Source organism: Mugil cephalus, chromosome 10 (genome assembly GCF_022458985.1).
Source record: "Mugil cephalus isolate CIBA_MC_2020 chromosome 10, CIBA_Mcephalus_1.1, whole genome shotgun sequence".
Taxonomy (NCBI): domain Eukaryota; kingdom Metazoa; phylum Chordata; class Actinopteri; order Mugiliformes; family Mugilidae; genus Mugil; species Mugil cephalus.
This window is the reverse complement of record NC_061779.1, coordinates 2,328,369-2,347,677: the sequence shown is the minus strand read 5'-3', so window position 1 is coordinate 2,347,677 and position 19,309 is coordinate 2,328,369. Positions and strand designations below refer to the sequence as shown.

Sequence of the window (19,309 nt, the reverse complement as noted above, 5' to 3'; positions counted from 1 at the left end):
ATGATGATGGGCTTAACTTTTCAAACTGACAGATAAATCTAAATAACTTTTGTCTCTGTAACCAGGCGTACCATGGAAACTACACGTATGGCTGGAGTCTCTTCGTTGCGCCCAGCAGCAGTCCAGGGCGGGGGTCACCCTCTCCCTCCTCAGGGACTTCACCACCATCAGAGAGGAGGACTACTGCGAGGAGCTGGTCACCACGGGCCTCCCCCTCATGTTCACCATCCTGCGTACCACCAAGGTACCGTCAAACCGTCAAACCCCCTAAATATCAAGTATGACGCGGGTTTGTATTTGTGTGGTGAAGCTCTAACTCCGTCCTCTCCTCTCTTTGCATTTTCCTGCAGAATGACGCCATCATTCAGCAGCTGGCAGCTATTTTTAGTCACTGTTTTGGCCCGGCGCCGCTTCCAGCCGTCCCTGAGATGAAGGCAACTCTTTCAGCGCAGTTGGGTAAGGAAGACTCCAAAAGTGCACACACCGATCAGGCATAACATTATGACCAGGGGAAGTAAACAACATTGAGACACTAACAGCAACACCAAGACACTTAACCCCCTTACCTTACTCAGTGTGAACTCTACTGAGGTAGTTTACCACCACTAGGGGGCGTCTGTGTGAGCGAATGAGTGATGCATTCAATTGTAAAGTGTCTATAATAAGGTGCTTTATAAAACCAAAGCATTAACATTGAACATCGTGACAATTCAACGTTCTGCTGGGAAACTTTTGAACCTGGGATTCATTCGTGCGGATGTTACTTAGATATTTAGCACCCACCTAGAGTGGGTGTGACTGACATTCTTAGAGGTTTTTGTTTCACGGTCATACGCCAGCACGTGCACGCGTGTTGTCCAGTTAAAGTCTGATTAAGGCATATACATGACGGAGAAAACCAGTTTCCAATTGTATTATCCGGGTGTGTTAATCAGATAAGGAGAATTCTGATTTTAGTCAGAGTAACGTGTTTACATGCACTTAAGTTGTCCAGTTAAAGTCAGATTAAGGCAGTAATATATTTTTTTTTCACATGCATATAAATGTACTGACAGACACACAAAAAAACTGTTTAGGAACAAATCAAAAACTACAGGACACCCTCATAAGGCCCATCTCCATCCTCTGATGAGTCACAACTTAGATTAGATATCAGGAAGGTGGTCATAATGATGTGCCTGATCTGTGTTTGATACAGTGTTTTCATAAGTGGCTGATTATTTTTAATTTACTATCACAAATATAACAAGGAACAGCAACAGTTGCTTCAATAATTAAATAATCCATTAATGGATGAGTCTCACAAACATCGGATTCAGTTGTAAGAAGGTGCTGATGTGTTTTACCCACAGACCCTCACTTTCTGAACAACAAAGAGATGTCAGACGTGACTTTTGTGGTGGAGGGGAAACCATTCTACGGACACAGAGTTCTCCTGATCACCGCCTCCGACAGGTGAGCGCAGACGGTTTAAAAAACAAACAAAAAAGAAAACAGCTTCAGTCGAAAGGGTTTGACAAAGACGTTTCTTTTCCTTCAGATTCAAGTCTCTGCTGGCGTCTCCTGGACCAGACGGAGGCGCCAACAAGGAGATCGAGATCAGCGACATCAAGTACAGCATTTTCCAGGTGAGCTTTTATTAGCGCCGCATTAACGACAAAACACACTAATTAGTCACGTGATCCTAAATGAGTCATTTGGCTTCTCTGCAGATGATGATGTCATACCTGTACTGTGGAGGAACTGAGTCACTGAGAACTAATGTATCGGATCTGTTGGAGGTGAGAATGACTTCATCTGAAACATTTTAGTTCTTAGAAATACATTCATACATTAGACGGGTTTGTTAGAAATCACACCCACACTGGCTGTGAGATGATGGTGCTAACCACTGCATTGCCCTTCTTACTTCATTTAGATTTTATCTGAATTATAATTTTTATGAAATAGCTAATATATTCACTCACAAATAACCATGTGACTGTGGACAATGTAACAAGTAAAGTTTTCTTTCATGCAATAAACTCTTCACAGGGTTTAGTTCGGCCTGAAGTTGCTGTATTTTCCTATATAAGTCATTTTTAGTGGATTTTGCAATTTGAAACATAAACATTAATGAAACATAAACATGAAATACCAGTAGCAGGATTCTGTTAAATGAAACTGAGCTTTGCTCGTACGTTCTTGGGATCTTGATGCGACATTTGTTTTTCCCCCTGCAGCTTTTGTCGGCTGCGAGCATGTTCCGGTTGGGGGCGCTACAAAGACACTGTGAACTCATCTGCTCTCAGCACATAAACCTGGATAACGCAGTCAGCATCTACAAGACGGCCAAGGTAACGTAGACCGTGACTGGGCGGGCACTGGCAAGGACTTCATGATACGATACGTATCACAATACTTGAGTCACAATACATTATTGCGATATATTGCAATATTCTACATAGTTCACTGAGAAATTTTAAATGCAGCTTAAAATATAAGTATGTACACTACAGGCCAAAAGTTTGGAAGCATAAAAGATCATAGTTTAATTGATTTACTTTGCATGAAAATAAGCATAATTATTTTATAAAGAGTAACTTATCAGGAGACATTTTTACTGTGATTATCAGGTATTTGAGTTTTTCTTTCTTCACAGAAAGAAAAACTTCCTCTGGCTTTAATAACTGCATGGCATATATGAGGGATTAGTTCCACAAGAGATATTTATTTATATGCAGACTCTCAAAAGCCAAAGAGTGAATAATGCAAACTGTGATTTGTTTTCTTCTTTTTTTTTTTTTAACTTTTGCACTGAAGTTGTGACTCTTGCAAATCTTCTCGACACTGAAACTAAATCCTTCATCTTTTCTTTTACTGACGTTTGTTCAGCAATGATCTGGTGACATTAACGTTCACCTAAAGGTAAACTGAGAAAAATGGTTCTTATCGATAAAATCAAAGTCTGATCAAGCAGTAAATTCATCCCAGATACACAGAACTCCTGCTCTTTTTTTTAAGAAAAGCATCGTGAACAGAAACTTGAAGTTACTTCCAAACTTTTGGCCTGTAGTGTACATCACATGACAATTATAATTAATTGGACAAATTGAAAAACAAACAAACAAGCAAAAAAGCATCAACCCAAATGACCCATTTCTAGTTTATTGCACTTGAATAGGAAAAGTGGTGGTGGAGGTGTGGAAGTTGTTCAAGATAAGCCAAAAACTCTGAGTGCCATGGCAATACAGAACAATATGCAGTGCAATGCAGACAGATTTTTAATGATACCTGACCGTTCACGTGTCCTCTATCCAGGCGCACGGTTCGGTGGAGCTGGCCTCGTTCTGTGAAGGTTACTTCCTGCAGCAGATGCCGGCGCTGCTGGACAGAGAGGCTTTCAGGGGCCTGCTGCTGGGACCCGCCGGGGCCCGACAAGGGAACAACTCCACTAACACGCTGACCCACCACCGGGGAGACACGCCTCTGGAGGAGCTGGAGGCCACGCTGGCTCGACGACTACGTTCTCTTTACGTCACCTCCCGGGTCTGAAGGCTGCGTGGACGCTGCAGGGAGACGACAGAAACAAATGGAGGGAGAGGACGTTTCATCTCATTCCTGATCAGATCATTAGCAGCGGTTTGAGCTGAATACACACGGACACCTATTAGGAACATTTGACGCCGCCGTCCCTGTGTTTGACACTTGGAGAAGTTTGGTCTCACACATAAGAGTCGTGGACAGTTTAGTGTTTGTGATGCTTTCCCTCCAGGGCTCAGGAAGCTCAAACGGAGGAGCAAAAGATGGATGCAACAAGTGGCAAAACGTCTGAACAATGAACCGCTGCTGCCCTCTGCTGGACAAAACTGCCAAAGTTAAACACTTGCCTTGGAGGATTGGGATAGTGGGGCCCTGCTGGTCCCACAGAAGCTATGTAAAGTGTTAAGAGACTGACTTTGTGCTCTACAGACTCATTCTGCAGAGTGGGAGGAAGGAGGCAGCGTCAGCGCCTCCTGTCTTCATGTAAACATTTAATTTTTTATTTTTTAACGTAACTGTATGGTTTTATTTTTCCTTTTTAAACGTATGACCGGAGTTATAAAAAACACTTTCTGAAGAGTGGGATGGACATTTTCTATTTAAAGAGAAAAAAGATGTGAGAGTATTTAATGGGGTGTTCCCTTTTTTATTTTGTTTTTAATCCAAGCAAATTATTAATATTATTGTTAAAAAAAATGAAAATAAAATGCTTCCGTTGTTTTTCCAGGTACACTCTAACAGTTAATTAAGCTTATGTGTATGCTGAGGTTTAACGCTTCTACACAACAGGCATAGCAGTTCATCCCGACACAGGACAAAGTGTGTTTTAATTGCTGAATATTGTAATAAACCTGGTAAACAAAGACTGGTATTTATTTGTACTATTCTAAAACGTTTAAACGTTGACTCACCTGAAACCAGGAGGACGTCGCGCTCGAAAATGCACAAACCTGGGGATGGAATTAATAACAGATGCAGCAAATACATCAAATAGATTCTTAGAGGAAATGCTGAGATGAAGTGAAGCCTCATTTTAATATTTTTCTCTATTACGACACCATGAAAAGTAGCTTTACCTGCTCCGTTCGGCTCATCACTTACCCACAACGCGCTCCGTCGTAAATAAGGAAAACAAACACACCATAACTGAATGAGTTTATTTGTTTCAGCACTGAAGATGCTCACAGTTATGTTATATGGGGATTACATCAGTCAGTTTTATTCCTGCTCTGTCAAAAGACCAAAGACCCCTCTGGGCCTCAGAATCATTGGATGTCCTTAGTGCTGCTAGCTTCCCATTGTAGAAAACAGAAAGGAGGGTGAACATCAGGGTATTGCTTTGTGTTTGTAGTACTGGTATCCCCTCTCTGCGCCTCGTCTACCAACAGGTAGAGAGATCCCAGATCCCAAAGCCTTCCAGAGAGAGGGACAGAGTAAAGGAAGCATCGTTCAAAAATGTTGTGCACGAGATAAGGAGGAGGAGGAGGAGGAGGAGGAGGAAGGAAAAGATCAGCAGGACCAAAGGGGACGATAAAAAAAGAAGGCCAGAAATAAAAACAGAGAGGGCGGAAATTAAGGGACAGAAGAAGGGAATTTAAACTTTAAAAGGTAGTTTTGTGGAGAGAAAGGAGAGAATCGATGAAGGCTGAGAGAAGGAGTGAGTTTGGCATGGAACAATAACACTAAAGCCATGCAAAGAAAAGCTCATGTTTGACATGCACACAGCAATACAAGCTAAAAGCATAGAGCAGGAATCCCCAGCACGGTTGAGAAGACAATCAACCCCCACGGCTCGTCTGTCTATTTACAAAAAGAGAAGAAGCAGATTGGGATCTGTGGCGTCCTTCTCCTCAGGCCTGGCCTACACGCACAATAATATGAAACTGACAAATATCAATAGAAGAGCATATTCCCTCTCCAAAAAGAGGCTAAGTCTACATTCTTAAATTACTGGTAAATCATTTTTTTTTTTGAGAGTTCCCACAAGTTCTCTTTCCCTCTTTCACAGAGGTCGGGGAAGAGAGAATTTGTGACTTGTCAAAGTTCACGTAATTCTGTTAAAGTCGGACCAAAAACAGAAGAAGGAAAAAAAAAAAAGTTCATTTTCTTTTTCTTCAAAATGTTAATGTCCCATTAACGAACACACAAGAGGGTAATAAATAACATTCAACTGACCTAACAGCTCTGTTCATATAAATAGCCAAGTTATAATAAATTAGGAAATCAAACAGTGAGATGAACAAACATGAATAAATTAAGGACAACAATACAAAAATATCCACAATTGCATTTATCACATTATTATTATTATTACTGTTATTTTTTTTGTGTGTGTGTTTCCTCTACTCCTACTGCTGGTAAGTGAGACTAAGAGAGAGGTATGAATGGAAAAACCAAAGACAAAGTGCCGCAGATAACATGAAACAGGAATGTTTGGATCGTCGTCGGGTCAATAAATCGAACAAAGACAGAAGTGATCATGTAACAAAAATACACAGAAGAATTTAAACTTTAAAACATCATGTGGCAGGCGCAGGTTCACCAACCTGTTCCCATGTATCTAAACATCGTGTCACAACTAGACATTTCTTTTTTCTTTCTTTTTTTTTTTTTACATAAGAAATGATATCAGTCTGTACAACAGAATAGATCATTCATTTTAAATACCCACATCCCTCCCCCACCTCCCCCTCCCCCCAAACCCCAACTCTATACTATCAATGCATCTGTCCCCGTCCTTTGTTCAGCTCTCACCCCGTTCCTCTCTGAAATCACGATTCCAGTCCGTTTTGCAGCAATATAGTATTAAGTCTAATAAAGTCAGTATTTCAAACCCGGTTCTTCACAAAGAAAGTACATTAAAAAGCAAACGATTACAATCCAGCAAGCATCTGTGTCGGCTTGTGTGGGCTTTTCCACAAAACTCCTCCCCCTTCTCTCCTCCTCGTGTGTCTCTTTTTTTTTTCTTTTATTTTCTTAAACGTTGTTTGTCAGTGTTAATACATCCCAGAGTTTTCTGTGCATACTGGACCTGTGCATGTATATGTTTTTTGTTTTTCCTATGTAGTGCGTTTTTTGACAAATTTGTTCCTTGAACTGAAAGAAGAAGAGGGTAGAAAGGTGGCGGCTGGTGAGGGCGGACTGGAGCAACACTACGGGGTTTTTTAATCTACCTCTTCTACTGATGGCGGCCAGAGGTGGAGCAGGAGGTTGCGGATGGAGGAAGATGAAGGGTAGAAGTCTGCGTGAAGGGTCTGTTTCCATGGTAACCCCCTCCCCTCCCCTCCTCTCCTCTCAGGGTGGAGGGGGAGGGGGGGCGCGCACCTCTAAAAGCAGTTCTCCGTCAACAAATGTCCGTCTCTCCTGGAGCGCTCGAGGTGGAGTGGGAGGGGGGCAGGACGGGGCGGAGGACGAATGTAGCGGGGGGTGGGGGAGCAGGAGGAGGGACTTTAATAGGTTTTCTGGATAATTCCTGGTGTCAGAAACAAGTCAGGTCATCACAAAGGTTAGCAGCAGCAAGAAGGGTGCAAGAAAAGAAAAAAAAACAGAGCATGGGCCTCGAGTGATTGGATGGCTCGGGTGGGAGGGGTTAGTGATGGAGTGGGAGGGGTTAGTGATGGAGTGGGAGGAGTTAGTGATGGTGGTGATGGAGGGAAGGGATTGTGTTTGTGTTTGTAGGTGCAGTATGCGTAAAATATCACTTTGATTCTCTCAATATATTTCTATCTCTATAAAGTAATTCATACAAAATGATTATGTACATCCAGCTATGTACAGATAGAACCTTCTCTCTTATAGTGATACTGGGATGGTTTTAGCACTGGTTCGACTAAAACATGGCCTCGGCCTAAGACTCCTCCTGTGTCCCCACAGACGCCACCGACAACTTGGCTCTGTCTCGGGCCGCGGCCGGGAATTTGGTGTCATTATTTTCCGGCTCGTGCCTCCGGACGTGCATGGGTGAGGGGCAGTGCTTGGACGGCGTGCCAGAGGGGAAGGGCACCTGTCCGTTCTTCTCGTCTGAAAAAAGTTGTTTAATTACGTCAAAGAAGTTACTCAATGGGCTGCCTAGGTACACAGACGGGAAGAGAAGGGGGACAAGAAAAAGGGGGGTGGGGGGGAGAGAGAAGAAAGAGAACAAACAAACTAATGAACAGTGGGGTACACGGGACAGAGACGTGGCTGCAGACAAACGGAGCAAGCGGAGGCAGCGAGGGTGAGGACGGCCGCCATGTTGGGACCAGGTGAGCTCCCGCAAATCATGCACATGACACGGCACAACCAAAGAAAACACACAAATACCTTTCTACTCTGGAAGCAGAAAGGAAAGTAAATATATTACGATCGATTTAGGTTTCCACATAATAAGTAATAAATAGGGCTGGGCGCCAAGAGCAAAAATCTACATCACCGTATTTTTCAATATTCTGATGGTATCACGGTATTTTTTTTTTCATGCATAATCACAAGTGTTTATATTTAAACATATTTAACCTTTTAAAGCCTGAACGTAACGCTGGGGATACGTTAAAGCGTGCCGTGTTTGAATTACCGTAACTCACAGTGGTTATGCTCTGTGCAACTTCCAGTGTTCAGCCACTGTTGAATTATTATTATTATTTTTTTTAATTGTTTGGGCTTTTTAAGCCTTTAATGGACGATAAAGTGGAGAAAGAGAAGGAAACAGGGAAGGACATGCAGGAAAGCCATTCATAAAAACCTAACATTGGGGACATTTTCGGGGACATCTTTCATCCAAAACAGGGACAACTTGCCTCAGACATCAGGGACAGCAGCTACCTTTTATTTTTGGTATAAATCTTCTTATTCTGCTGCTTCATCTTTTGGACCTTTCCATCCTTACCACGCGTTTAGAAGAGCTACAGCGTTGTAGCGTGTAATCAAATACAACGGAATGCTGGGATATTAGAAATTCATATCATAACGGAAATAAATACCGGTATTCGGTATAAACCGGTACACCACCCAGCCCTACTAATAAATATATATTTAGTCTTATTATGTGAACAGAACCAGGAAGAAGCAGCACGGATGAAGGTAAAGGGAAAAATGCGAAAGCCTGGAGCTTCAAGACGAAGTTTCCCCAGAGGGATAAGATAGATCAGGGTCTCGTTTCGCAATGCCAAACATCAGAGGTTCTAGGGTTTACTCAGAGTTCATCTTCGCCCTGAAAGTCAAACACTGCTCAAAAACACGTAGGCTGCATCAACACCGTGCCAACTCTTTGGAGCAATAAACTGATGAAATTGCAACGTTAATGACGCATTAAAGCCGTGATGCCGATGTTGCACGTTGAATGAAATAGGCGGGCATGCTAAATCGTACAGATTTAATACTTCTAAAACTCTCTAATCAGAGTCAGTAAATACAGGGGGTGCACATGCAAATGATCTCTTGCTAAGCACAAGCAGATCTTCAGCAGCGTCTCGGTCGTCCCTGCAGGACGGCGGGTGGAGTGAGGACACCCAACACGAGTAATGGATCAAATAAAGAGTGAGTGTTCTTTAAGGTAATGGTGCATACACACACACACACACACACACACACACACACACATGCATCTCTGGGAGGTATTTGCCCCAGACAAGACTCTATTTTCAACAGCCATTTGCACGATAGAGTCCTGTGACAAATGAACAGTGACAACATCGGCAAAAACAGGCCGGTGCGGCACAAATGATGAAGCAAACACACACGCGCGCTGGACTAGTAGAGTGTGTGCGTCATTCAGCCGTGGATAAAAACATGCCGTAAAAGCGGAAACTCTTTGCATGTGTTGAAATGTCTAACAATCGGCATTCGCTGCCTGCAACAAGCCGCAGATTAGAGAGAAATCTGCGTTAGTGCTAACGAGTAATCGGCCTTTCTTTTGTGTTTGTGTGTTTTGACGGCTCCATTATCCAGCCGTAAACTGACTGCAGCCCCCTAATGTTCCACAACTCCACATCACAAATACTTTTTAATGGCAAAAAGAACAAAAAAGTGTTTAACTCAATAAATAAATGCCGCCTGTTGTTCCACCCTTTCATTGTCGTTCTGTGCTGGGCTCCCAGGTTTGGTGTCATCATCGGTGATGAGGGCACATAATGACCACGACTTGATGAAGCCTTTTGTCTGACACGCATTGATACGCAAAACCATTTCTGTTTTTAATTACAGCCCATGGCTTTTTTTTTTTGTTTGTTTTTTTAAAGGCCTTGTGGTCTGGTAATTTATTTAAACTAATAATATCCAAAAAAAAGGGCTGATTGTCTCTTTGACACTTTTGAAAAGAGAACTTCAATAATAACACTGGATTTCATTATTTATGTTTTGTAATGCAATCTGCAGCATCTTCAGCAGCTTTAAGTGGTTCTCATACGATGCACATCACTCCGAACTGCTCTTACAATGTCATCTGGCAATTCGCTGAAGTCATTAAAACCTCATCTAAAGTCATTTATTATGATTTTACCCTTCCCACACCTCAGCCTGGTAATGAGCTCGACAATATAAAAGATCAAACATAATTGGTAAACTTACTGAGGCACGGCAACGATAGCAGACTGCTAGACATCATAACAGCTGTCGTGGCTGCTGTTCGTTTATGAGTGCCAATATTGCATGAAAGACACCGAGCAAACACGTGTACGTCACAGCGGTGAAATATTGCACAGTAATTCTAGTAACTATGATGGAAGTAAAGCGTAAAGTGTCTGACGTGGAACTGGAAATGAGTTCAGGAGGATATAGAAAGACATGCACATTCAGACAGAACAGGAAACGATTTACATATAAGGGGATGGACATGAAGGAAACAGAAAAACCACCCTGATCAATAAAACCAGGCTGGGGGGTTGTTTCCTGGTCTGACCAGCAGATGGAGCTCTTATAAAGAGGATAAACAGCAGTGACTCAAAAAGAGAGAAGGGAGGCAGAAGGAATCCCTGTTTGTCTCTTCTTCATCATCCTGACTGTGCACTGAGGGGACAAATAAAACCACAGTGGGGGTGAGATGAGGCTTAGAGAAGCTCAAAGACTCAAGGAAGACAACATAAAAACAAAAGGATGTCCTCATAACATCATCATTGGCCGATTTTTTTGTATCTTTCCTCATGAGGGGCACAAAAAAAAGAGGCTGGCGGGCAGGGGAGAACACGGAGGTTGTCTCATACGCTCGAGAGAAACGACCAAGAGAGGGGGGAGAACACTTGGCAGGTGTGGCGTTGTCGTCGTCGTCGTCGTGCGACGCCGTGCATTGTGGGAGCGCGTTGAGGTGCAGTGGTGTTGCTATGGTGACAGGCTCCGGCGGTTAAGTCTTTGGAAGTAGGAGTAGTAAGAGAATGCGAATCGGCTGCACACCCTACCTCTAATCTAATCTCCACTGCCAGGGCAACAAGACAACGTTTTGACCCGTATAGTCTGTCCTCCTCGTGGCAGTGGAGCGCGGGCATGCAAAGGAAGCCGTTCTGAGAAGCAGATGGTGGCTCGGGGGATTTCAAGCGCAGGGAAAGAGAGGGGCAGGGTTAAGCGCAGCTTCGGCGGTGATAGTAGTTCATCAGGGGGTGGAATGGGTGGATGGGTTGGAGAGGCTTTTTAAAAAAGGTGTGGATTCAAAATGTATTTTTTATTTTTATTTTTTTTTAAAAGAAAAGCTGGTTCCTACTCACCGGATAGCTGTTGGACCCCAGGCTGGTCATGTGTGCTTAACAACTGGCTCTGGATTGACTCTACTACTCTCTTAAAGCGCCGGCTTGGTCCTTTAAAAGAGACACACATAAACACCTGGCATGAAAACAGGAACAACATGCACTTTTCATGGCAAACATTTTGGAGCTGTCGCGGGAGCCCAGGTGGAATTGATGATGGCTCAGTTTCACGAAAGCCATGAGAGTCGACCAGAATGAAGAGCAGAACACCTATGCTTTCTCTACTGACTCAAAATCCCTGCTCAGTTGCAACGAGATATGCAGTTAGCAGCATAAAGACAGACACGAGGGCGTGTTGAAAATACGTACGAGGAATAATCAAGGTGAGCTGAGATGCTAAATGGAGGCCAGAGCTGCTGCCGTCCACCTGTTATGTACAGTATCTGGTCAGTGACGTGAAGAACCTGCCTCTCTTACACTCAACTGTGCCCACACACCGTGTGTGTGTGTGTTTGTGTTTCTGCACAATTAAGCAGACACATGGCTGCATAAAACGTAATCTTGCATAGCCAGACGCTCGGGGGAGATTTGAGGAGAGTCTTATCAAGCGCTCAGGATTGCGACAACTTTTAAAATTCTCAGACGTCTATTGTTTTTCCGGCAGCAGGTTTCGACAACATCCGCCTCTAAAAACCTCACTTATTTGTCTGCTGGATATAACCGAAGATTAATTAAATTAAGTTTGTGGCGCCGTTGCAATCGAGGTGTAAGTGGCACTTGAGAGCTCGTATTTCCCTAGACTCCTGTAAGACTAACGAGATGGAAAACCAGCTGTCCAGATCTGCATAGGCACAAATGTGAGTCTGACAATGTGATATCAGGGTTCACAACTGGAAGATTCTGGGTTTGGACACCAACCTTTTCCTGTATGGACGTCAGATTCATTTAAATACGACAATGCATGGTGTCTTGAGATTTAGGAGTAGAGAATGACTTTCTAATTTCTAACTTACTTTAAAGGGTTAGGGTTAGGGCTAACTCTAACCCTAGGGCTAACTCTAACCCTAGGGCTAACTCTAACCCTTGGGCTAACTCTAACCCTGGGGATAACTCTAACCCTAGGGCTAACCCTAACCCTGGGGTTAACCCTAACCCTAGGGCTAACTCTAACCCTAGGGCTAACTCTAACCCTGGGGATAACTCTAACCCTAGGGCTAACTCTAACCCTGGGGATAACTCTAACCCTAGGGCTTACTCTAACCCTAGGGCTAACCCTTATTGATTTGCATTTCTCTCTGAGAACAGTTTCCATGTTGTAAAGATGAACAAAGGGTAAGCAGGTATGAAATATTGTTAGATCATTTCCTTGATGTGTTCTGACCTGAGAGCAGGGTGAAGGTGACGGAGTAGATGCCGTTCTCCTTCGTGGCTGCTGTGCTCTCTGTGTAAGTGATATCCACCTGAAATTTCACCGGCTTCTGGAAGACTGTGGGGCCGGCAGTGGACTTGTACTCTGCTCGGAAACTGGTCTGAGATATCACGCTGTGGCTCAGGCTGGGAATCTGCGGAGGGCCGTATGAAAGAAAAGACAGTGGACACACAGGCAGAGACAGCGATGAAAATATGTTACACAAAGGTGCTTGTAATGGGATTATGCATAGGAAGCAGTGATGGTAAGATTTTCTCTCAAACTTAGCAGGCGACAAGGTGAATAAACCTTCATTGGAATACTCTCCACATACTATGAGCAGTTGAAACTCTAAGGAGATTAATGCCTCAGGGAGAAGCCATGCATGCCAGAGAGACTTAAGCAAATGTAATCTTGAGTCATCCAACAACATTGCACTCACCCACCTAAAATGAATTTGTATGCCCAATGAACAGTTGAGCTCTGAAATTGTCACGTTTTGCCATAGTGCTTGGAGAGGGTTTGACATTCCATTAATGTGAGTGTGCTGAGAGGTATAATTCCACTGATTCAGGTGCCAATCTCCTGTCTGGAATACCAGCTAGCTTAACCCAGAGGAGAAAATAGCTACCTCCAGGGAAGGTGGAAGCAGATTTGACATTGACCTGCGCTGGGAGAGTTTGCATTTACTTAGACTTTGTAAAAAATCTAACCGGAGTAAGGATGGGTTCTGTTCAATTATGCACACTGAATATCAACTACCGCTGCTGAATTTCGTTTGATATTGATCCCGTTGAGCTCGCTTGCGAAGTCCTAATGTTTCCTGCGTTGCTGCATGTATTTGTACATCCACGCTGTTAGAAAACGCAGCGATACAATCTACTCCGTTCCTCAGTTTATCACACTGCACATCTAAATATGTCAACACAAACACGCACATTCAAAGCACGTTACCAGGACCAAGGCATCTATATGCTAATGATCAATACTCTCTTGATTTTCCATTGACCTCAAGTGGGTCTGGAGTCACAGGGAAAGCAGAATCTGAGCCGTTTACTGAGTCGCTACATAAATCAGAAGCATGTTATTGAACGCTTGGAGAGTCTGCCTCGTCGCATAGCCTACACGCTGCATACAGCTGCATGCACGTACAAAATGTTGTGGCAGAGGGGATGAGCTGCAGGTTGAAGTGGGGTCAAGCATTTAAGAGAGGGGGGGGGGGAAAGACAGGAATTAAGCGACGACGTGGCGCGTTTACCGAGAGAAACGCTTGAACGATGTCTGCCTTGATGGAGCTGAGAGGCTTATCTTTGATGACGATGAAGATCTGCTCCTCTTTTTCCAGGTTGATGAAGTTACCGAACCAGGATTTTTTGGCAAGTCTGCGAGGGAACACAAAAAAGAACAGAGAAATTCAATTAAGAGTAGGTGAAGCGCTCTCTCCCTCCCCTTCCCTTAAGTAAAGGAGAAAATGTAAGATAGCCTGAGGAAAATGAGTTAAAACTATGCAGGAGGAGAAAGTTTGGTACCTTCCGTGTAAAATGCATGTTCGTGTGTGACCGTGTTATTGCAATTTAGTGTTTCTGTGAACAGAAGGGGCAGTGGTAGATGAATTCACTGCTGGCCTTGGCCCAGGTGCACCTCCAGACACTAATAAGCCATAAGGACCCCCGTTTTCTGGCATAAATACAAACGTAGTGTGTTAATTTCTGAAGTTATTGCTGTTCTGCTCTAAGAAACCTCTTACAGCTGGTGTGTGACTTCCTGTGACAAAGGCCTAGCGAAGAGAAGGTCTTTTCTAGTCAACTCTCCAGCTCCTTCCAGCCAGGACATTCTACCCAGAAAGGTGGAAATGGCCGAGCCAGAAAGCAGCCAGGCAACCAATCAGGAATATCTAGGCCAACCTTGAGCTATCGGGCCCATGGGAGCTCAGCAACATCATAAAGGCTGCCTTCCCTCCCTCATAACCCATTCACCACCTCCTGCTACAGCGCCGCTGCTGCTCCAACCCAGAACAGACCTGAGGTCATTTCTGGGAGCTCAACAGGCAAAATTCAAACATTCATGGATGCAACACTTCTTCAGACATCACGCAGTCGAGACGAGAGCGGGCTTGTTTGACAAGTTATGCATAGTTATGACAGCGGTGGTGCATCCACTTACTCTGGGGAAGACTCTGGCGTGAGGCTGGACATCTCCTCTTGCGTGGGAACTGTGGAGACAGGGTCAAAGATCAGACAAACAACTGAGGTAGCTATTATTTATTTTGTGCTACAGAGAATATTTTATCAGCTGTGACGCCAGTACCTTGGAGTTTCCTGCGGTGGAAGCGTGGCGAGCCAAGGAAGCTGTTCTTGATGGAGTTGAGCCGCGTCCTCCACGGCATGCCTCCAATGGAGGGGCTTGGGGGCGGCGTTGGAGTAGGCGTCCCAGCCGGGCTGTCCTTGGGAGTGTGCACTGGGGTGCCCTTTGGGGTGGGGAGGGGACTGCCTCGAGGGGAGGGGTGAGGGGTAACCTGTATGAGGGGGATAGATTTGGGTGGGTGGTCAGCAAACGGAGAAGGGACCGGCGCCACGGGGTGGAAGTGGTGCAGCCGAATGGGCGACAGGGGCACCACAGGGCTGAAGGGCACAGAGAGCTGGGGGTTGGCGGCATAATGGGAGCGCCGCACCTGGGGGCTGTTCGGGATGGGAGAACTCGTGATGGAAGTGGAAAAGGGGGGAGTTGGGGAGCACGGGGAAGTTGGGGTCGGAGGCACAGAGGCAGAGGGTGGGTGCAATGGAAGCTGGCAGGGAGTGGAGGGTTCAGATTTGGCTGCAAGCTCTGGATCAGGAGACGTTTCGGGGAGCGGGTTCGATCGCGTGGCCTGGAGGGGCTTCGGGACGACTTTGGGCTTGGCCGGGAGCGTCTGTGTCTTGTTGAGTTCTGCCGGCAGGGGCTCGCTGTTGGGAGCGAGCGAGTTGGGGGTGGAGATGCGTGGGCCTGTGCGATTCGGAACAGGCTCGGGGGAGGGACAGGGGCTCGTGTTAGGGGACTGGGACAAATCTGGTGACTGAGGTGGTACACAGAACTTTCTAACAGGCTGGATTTAGGGGAAACGGCGCGACGACGCACGACACAACACGGCCAAGAGCGAAAGCAGGTGAAAGATGAACGGAAAAAACAAAACAAAACAAGAAAAACACGTTGGGGGAATAGATGCAAGCACACAAACACGGAGGTAAAGCAAAGGAAAGGAAAAAAAGTGACAAACAAACATAAAGCCAGAAAACATAGGTGAGAAAACATGACATAGACCATTCAGTGACTCATGCCAAATGAAAACACATCAACAGCAAAATGGGAAACAATAACAGCGAGCATTGTACATAGTGTCCAAAATGTTCAAACAAAAACAGACAGGAAGAAGAACTTCACTTGCATTTAAACACACAGGGTTGAGCTAGCAGAGAAAAGCAAGCAGACGCAGACAGACGTGGAGACATAAGGCCAGCTGTGAAGTCAATTTGCTCCGTCTCAATAAGAGGAGGAAGGTGGTACTCTGCTGTGAAATGTCTGCTTTCCTGATAGGTTTATCGATTGGTTTGATTTATAAATGGTGAAATTGCAGTCACAACAGTTCCCTGTTTGCTTTGGACATCTTCCCTTTTTCCAGAAACTAAGTCTTAGAAAATAACCCCACGCGGAGCTTCTCGCTGAGAGCACAATCCGAGCTTTGGGTAGGTCTGAGAAATCAATTTCCCTTTCAGATCAGCCTGAAAGAACCTGTGTGGTGCACGGAGCTTGTCTTAGGATCCCGGCTAATCTCAAGCCTTCTCAGGTTAGTCAGCTGGAAAAGTTTACTACGAGCTCCCCCAGCTCTGAGCAAGGAAAGTGGGATTTTCTGCAGCATTCCCTGAGCTGGATTTCCACAGAGCTCAGGCCACAGAAAACAGAGAGGGGGGATAATAAGTGAAGAGAGGATGGAGACAGAGAGAGAGAAGAGGCTTTGGGGGTGGAGAAAGTTTGCCGTGCTGTCACATCCCCTCTGTGTGTTCATCGAGGTGTTTTACTTGGACTTAACAGAAACATCCAACCTCCAGGGAGATGACTCATCCAAAAACTGATTTGAAACTGGACATTATGATGTGAGCATGGAGCACACTGCTTCCTCAACAAGGCAAAGAAAAGATCAAAACTCAATCAAAAACTGGATAAAGAGGCGTGTTTGCATGACTTACCCGCGGGCTGCTGAGGGGGCTGGTGGACAGGCCGGAGGAGGCGCCGCTAATAGACCGCGACCTGTGGCACAAGCACGTGATGACAAACACAGGAGCATTAACATGTGAGCGGTTACATGTTTCAGAAAATACAAGGCGGAGGTGAGAGCTTGATGCACATTGTTAGGAAAGAAAACATCAGTTAGGTTTGCAAACTCATCACCTATTCATGCAAAAAGGGGGAATAAACTAGCGCACAGTAAGAGCACTGACCTAACAGTCCGCCACCACCACCACCACCATCACTACCACCACAAAGCAAAGTGTTTGGGGCACTATTAAAAAATGAGAAATGGGGAGAGGTGCATATTTTGATATTGCAACCATTGGCGCCCATATACCTCTGAAGGCCCTACACTGCATCCACTCCACAACGTGCAACCGCCTCTTCCTACACTATGGCAGATGGTGCGTTCTATTTGTACTCAGAAGTCGGAATTTCTGCTCAGAAACTGCCCCCGAGTTGAGTTTCCAAGATGGCCGCCCCGTGTGTAAACAGTAATTAGAAGCTCCTGTAATATTCCGTTTATTAGCTCTTCTGATTAGTTTTTGTTGCATTAAATCGGTCGTACAGACAGTATTTTCCCACATAAATATGTTGAAATGCTGTTACAGTGTAATTTAAGTTTTCCATGTGTTATATGTGAACTACAAGCCCACATCGCAATGGCTAAGAAAAAATAGCCTAGAAATACTAGGCAATAATCAACTGTGTGTTTTTTTCCACAAAAATTAAAAATTTTTGGTTGTGGTTTTGTGCATTTCATCGCTGCAAACTTAAATAGACTAAATTTAGCTAAACGCTATAGTAACAATATTAGTTAACATTAAAAAACAAAACAAAAAAAATGCACTCAAAAAATATAAATATAGAACAACAAGTTATATTCAGACAAAGCAGGAGCTTTCATGGACGCAGCCATCTAGTTTTCAGACGTCTGTAACTGGAACACAGATAAGACATTACGTCATTCCCAGTGCCGATTTCAGTCCTCTGAGGTAGATGCAACGCACCGTTAGTTTGCTAGTTTCACCTGGGAGGGGGGGTGCACATATGCATCCTCGCCCAGGGCCACCCAGAACCTCGGATCACCACTGCTCCCGGCGAGCAGATTCACCAGCAAACTCAAAAACCTCAGTTTCCAGCATACGGATCTGACAAATGCTAATTCAAGCTTCCCACCAGCTTTCTGCCCCATCCGCGCTGTGCATATATAGTGCGCTAATAAATCAAACACGTTGCCTCCTCGAAGCCTTTGGGCCTGAAAAATGTCTTGAGAGGGAGAATGAAGAGGGACATTTGGTCGAGTGCCATTTGTCATGTTTGTCTGTTCCCTCGCAGATGCCGTCAATAACCCTATGAGCAGAGTTCTGCTCAGAAATGAACAATCACAGCACAATCTGTCTCCATCAAGCGAGCGCGCACGCACACACACACACACACACACACACACAGTAAAAAACACGACGCCCGTCAACACTTGGAAACACCAGCTGCTCACTGTCACAATACTGTTCCTTTTTGTCATTCAATCTAATAATACCCCTCCTCCTTCTCCCCCTCTCATGTCACCACAGATGCATTTGAGAACAAGTGGCTTTAGCCTACACATCTTTGAAAAAGTAAAAATAAAAAATGAAGAGATAAAACCTTGATTTCTGTTTTTGTTTTTCCAACCTGACTGATTGACGAGAGGAGAGCTCGTGGTCCGAGGGGACGGGAGAACCTGGGAGTTTAAGAGTGACAGAGGAATGAAAAAGGATGGATGGAAGAATGAGGAACAGGGGGGCTGGAGTAATGGAGACTCACAGTCATTACTGATACCGAAGCCTTCCCACAGGACAAAACTAAACGTGGTTGTGGCTTGTAGCCGTAGAAAACGATACCGCCACCGTCGTAACAACGAGGTCGATATTTCTCCTACAGGCAGAGGCGCTTATTTGGGTTCGCTCATCCACCCCCTTTGAGCTTTTAATTTACAACTGGCTAAAGAAAGAACCGACGCTAAAATGAGAATCTCACTCATGAGAGTCATCGATACACAAACAGAAGAAAGGAAGCAACACTAAAAGCTACCGGGAGAGCGAGAGCACTTTTAAAAAAAAAAAAAAAAAACGCCCACTGCAAAGTTATTTTAGGAAGTCTTCCACTGTCCCTTCTGTGAGCGTATTCACTGAACACATTCACTCACACATGAGTAGGTGATGCTGGGATGCACCGGCTAGGATTACTCGTCTCAAGGAGCAGCTGACCAGACGGTGATATCACTTACATTTAAGTCCTACTGAGACACGCTTTTGCACACAAAGCTCGTCTAAAAATGGCCGAAACAACAGCGTCCTCCCGGTCATTAAGAGAGTGTTGTTAGAGCGTCTCTGTGTCTGTTAGCGTCGGACCAGCAGGGCTGTAAAGATAATGTTTCAGATGGTTATGATGTACGCAGTAATGGGCTGTCGAAAGCTCACCCTTT

The 19,309-nt window shown here is 44.7% G+C and overlaps 2 protein-coding genes across 7 annotated transcripts in view; one reads left to right on the top strand and one right to left on the bottom strand.

Moving 5' to 3' along the window:
- The window catches only part of abtb2b (ankyrin repeat and BTB (POZ) domain containing 2b), a 50,251-nt gene extending 45,866 nt beyond the window's left edge, over nucleotides 1-4,385 (top strand). Inside the window, exons 11-17 of the mRNA XM_047595920.1 lie at nucleotides 66-244; nucleotides 351-456; nucleotides 1,353-1,455; nucleotides 1,541-1,628; nucleotides 1,713-1,781; nucleotides 2,223-2,336; nucleotides 3,301-4,385. Of these exons, the coding sequence (XP_047451876.1) occupies nucleotides 66-244; nucleotides 351-456; nucleotides 1,353-1,455; nucleotides 1,541-1,628; nucleotides 1,713-1,781; nucleotides 2,223-2,336; nucleotides 3,301-3,534 (893 nt within the window). The 3' untranslated portion in view covers nucleotides 3,535-4,385. The remainder of the gene's footprint in view (nucleotides 1-65; nucleotides 245-350; nucleotides 457-1,352; nucleotides 1,456-1,540; nucleotides 1,629-1,712; nucleotides 1,782-2,222; nucleotides 2,337-3,300) is intronic.
- A 279-nt stretch (nucleotides 4,386-4,664) lies between these two features.
- Nucleotides 4,665-19,309, bottom strand: part of brsk2a (BR serine/threonine kinase 2a) — a 186,658-nt gene continuing 172,013 nt past the window's right edge. For 2 of the 6 annotated variants that reach the window (XM_047595923.1, XM_047595925.1), the window contains 7 exons: nucleotides 16,800-16,860; nucleotides 14,887-15,094; nucleotides 14,743-14,791; nucleotides 13,838-13,961; nucleotides 12,553-12,733; nucleotides 11,193-11,282; nucleotides 4,665-7,590 (listed from right to left, as the gene is read on the bottom strand). In XM_047595923.1, the coding sequence (XP_047451879.1) occupies nucleotides 7,370-7,590; nucleotides 11,193-11,282; nucleotides 12,553-12,733; nucleotides 13,838-13,961; nucleotides 14,743-14,791; nucleotides 14,887-15,094; nucleotides 16,800-16,860 (934 nt within the window). In that variant the 3' untranslated portion in view covers nucleotides 4,665-7,369. Of the gene's footprint in view, nucleotides 7,591-11,192; nucleotides 11,283-12,552; nucleotides 12,734-13,837; nucleotides 13,962-14,742; nucleotides 14,792-14,886; nucleotides 15,662-16,799; nucleotides 16,861-19,309 lie in introns of all 6 variants that reach the window. The other 4 variants (XM_047595922.1, XM_047595921.1, XM_047595924.1 and 1 more) reach the window with 3 other exon arrangements.